This window comes from Numida meleagris, unplaced genomic scaffold (genome assembly GCF_002078875.1).
Source record: "Numida meleagris isolate 19003 breed g44 Domestic line unplaced genomic scaffold, NumMel1.0 unplaced_Scaffold347, whole genome shotgun sequence".
Classification (NCBI taxonomy): Eukaryota; Metazoa; Chordata; class Aves; order Galliformes; family Numididae; genus Numida; species Numida meleagris.
This window is the reverse complement of record NW_018364573.1, coordinates 81,874-83,464: the sequence shown is the minus strand read 5'-3', so window position 1 is coordinate 83,464 and position 1,591 is coordinate 81,874. Positions and strand designations below refer to the sequence as shown.

The following is a 1,591-nucleotide window of genomic DNA, read 5'->3' as shown; positions in this document are numbered from 1 at the left end:
GTGGTAACGGCGCATGGAACCGCTCCCACCGCAGCTGAGCGGCAGCAACAACACCGTGGTGGGGGGCGGGGGGCAGCGCTGGGGGCAGTGCTGGGGGGGCAGTGTGTGGCCCCGCTGTGGGGCTGTGCTCTGTGGCACTGGGCTGGGAGGTGTGGTGTGACGGCGCGGTGTGACGGTGTAATGTGGCTGTACAATATGGTGGCACAGTGTGGTGGTGGTACAATGCGATGATGCGGTGTGACAGTCCAGTGTGACAACACGGTGTGATGGTACAACGTGATGACGTGATGATACAATGTGATGGCACGGTGTGATGGCGCAGTGTGATGGTACAAAGTGGTGACGCGATGTGACGATACAATGTGATGGCACAGTGTGATGGCACAGAGTGATGGTACAATGTGATGGTACAATATGATTGCACAGCATGATGGTAAAATGTGATGATGCAGTGTGACGGTACAACGCAATGACGCAATGTGACGGTCCAGTGTGATGGCATGGTGTGATGGTACAATGCAATGACGCGATGTGACAATACAATGTGATGTCGTGGTGTGACGGTACAACGTGATGATGAGGTGTGATGGTACAATTTGATGGTGTGGTGTGATAATACAATGTGTTATGGTACAATGTGATGGCGTGGTGTGGTGGTACAACGCAATGATGTGATGATGCAATATGATGGCGCGGTGTGATGGTACAATGTGATGGTGCGGTGTGATGGTACAACGTGATGGCACAGTGTGATGCTACAACGTGATGACACAATGTGGTGGTACAGTGTGATGGCGTGGTGTGATGGTACAACGCGATGGCGCGGTGTGATGGTACAACACGATGACGCGATCTAATGATACAATATGATGGCATGTTGTGATGATACGATGTGATGACGTGATGTGATGATACAGTGTGATGGCACGGTGTGATGATAAAATGTGTTGGCCCAGTGTGATGGTACAATGTGATGATGTGGTGTGATGGTACAATGTGATGGCGCAGTGTGACAGTACAATGTGACAACACAGTGTGGTGGTATAATGAGACCATGCGATGATGCGGTGTGGCTGTGCAGTGTGATGATGTGGTGTGATGGTACAACGTGACAACGCAATGTGACAATACAATGTGATGTCACAGTGTGATGGTGCAATGTGACAACACGCCGTCACAGCACAGTGCGACAACACAATTTGACAATGCAATGTGACCACACGGTGTGATGCTACGATGTGATAACGTCGTGTAGTGGTACAATGTGACAATATAACGTGATGGTACAGTGAAACAGCACGGTGCTATGGTACAATGTGACGATGCGGTGTGTCGGTACAATGTGACGTTGCGGTGTGTCGGTACAATGTGACGTTGCGGTGTGTCGGTACAATGTGACGTTGCGGTGTGTCGGTACAATGTGACGTTGCGGTGCCTCTCCCCAGCTGCGCGGTGCAGACGCTGCGGGCCATGCTGGTGCAGGGCGGCAGTGAGGCGGTGGCCGTGGCCGTGGGCAGTGCCGGCGGATGGGAGCTGATGGAGAACCCCGAGCGGCACCACGAGGGCGTCGCTATGCTGGCTGGGTGAGGGC

General features: G+C 52.9%; 1 protein-coding gene across 1 annotated transcript in view; it reads left to right on the top strand.

Moving 5' to 3' along the window:
* LOC110391313 (maestro heat-like repeat-containing protein family member 1) overlaps window positions 1-1,587 on the top strand; it is a 9,399-nt gene extending 7,812 nt beyond the window's left edge. Inside the window, exon 2 of the mRNA XM_021383134.1 lies at window positions 1,446-1,587. Coding sequence (XP_021238809.1) covers window positions 1,446-1,587 — 142 coding nt within the window. The remainder of the gene's footprint in view (window positions 1-1,445) is intronic.
* The last annotated feature ends 4 nt before the right edge of the window (window positions 1,588-1,591 follow it).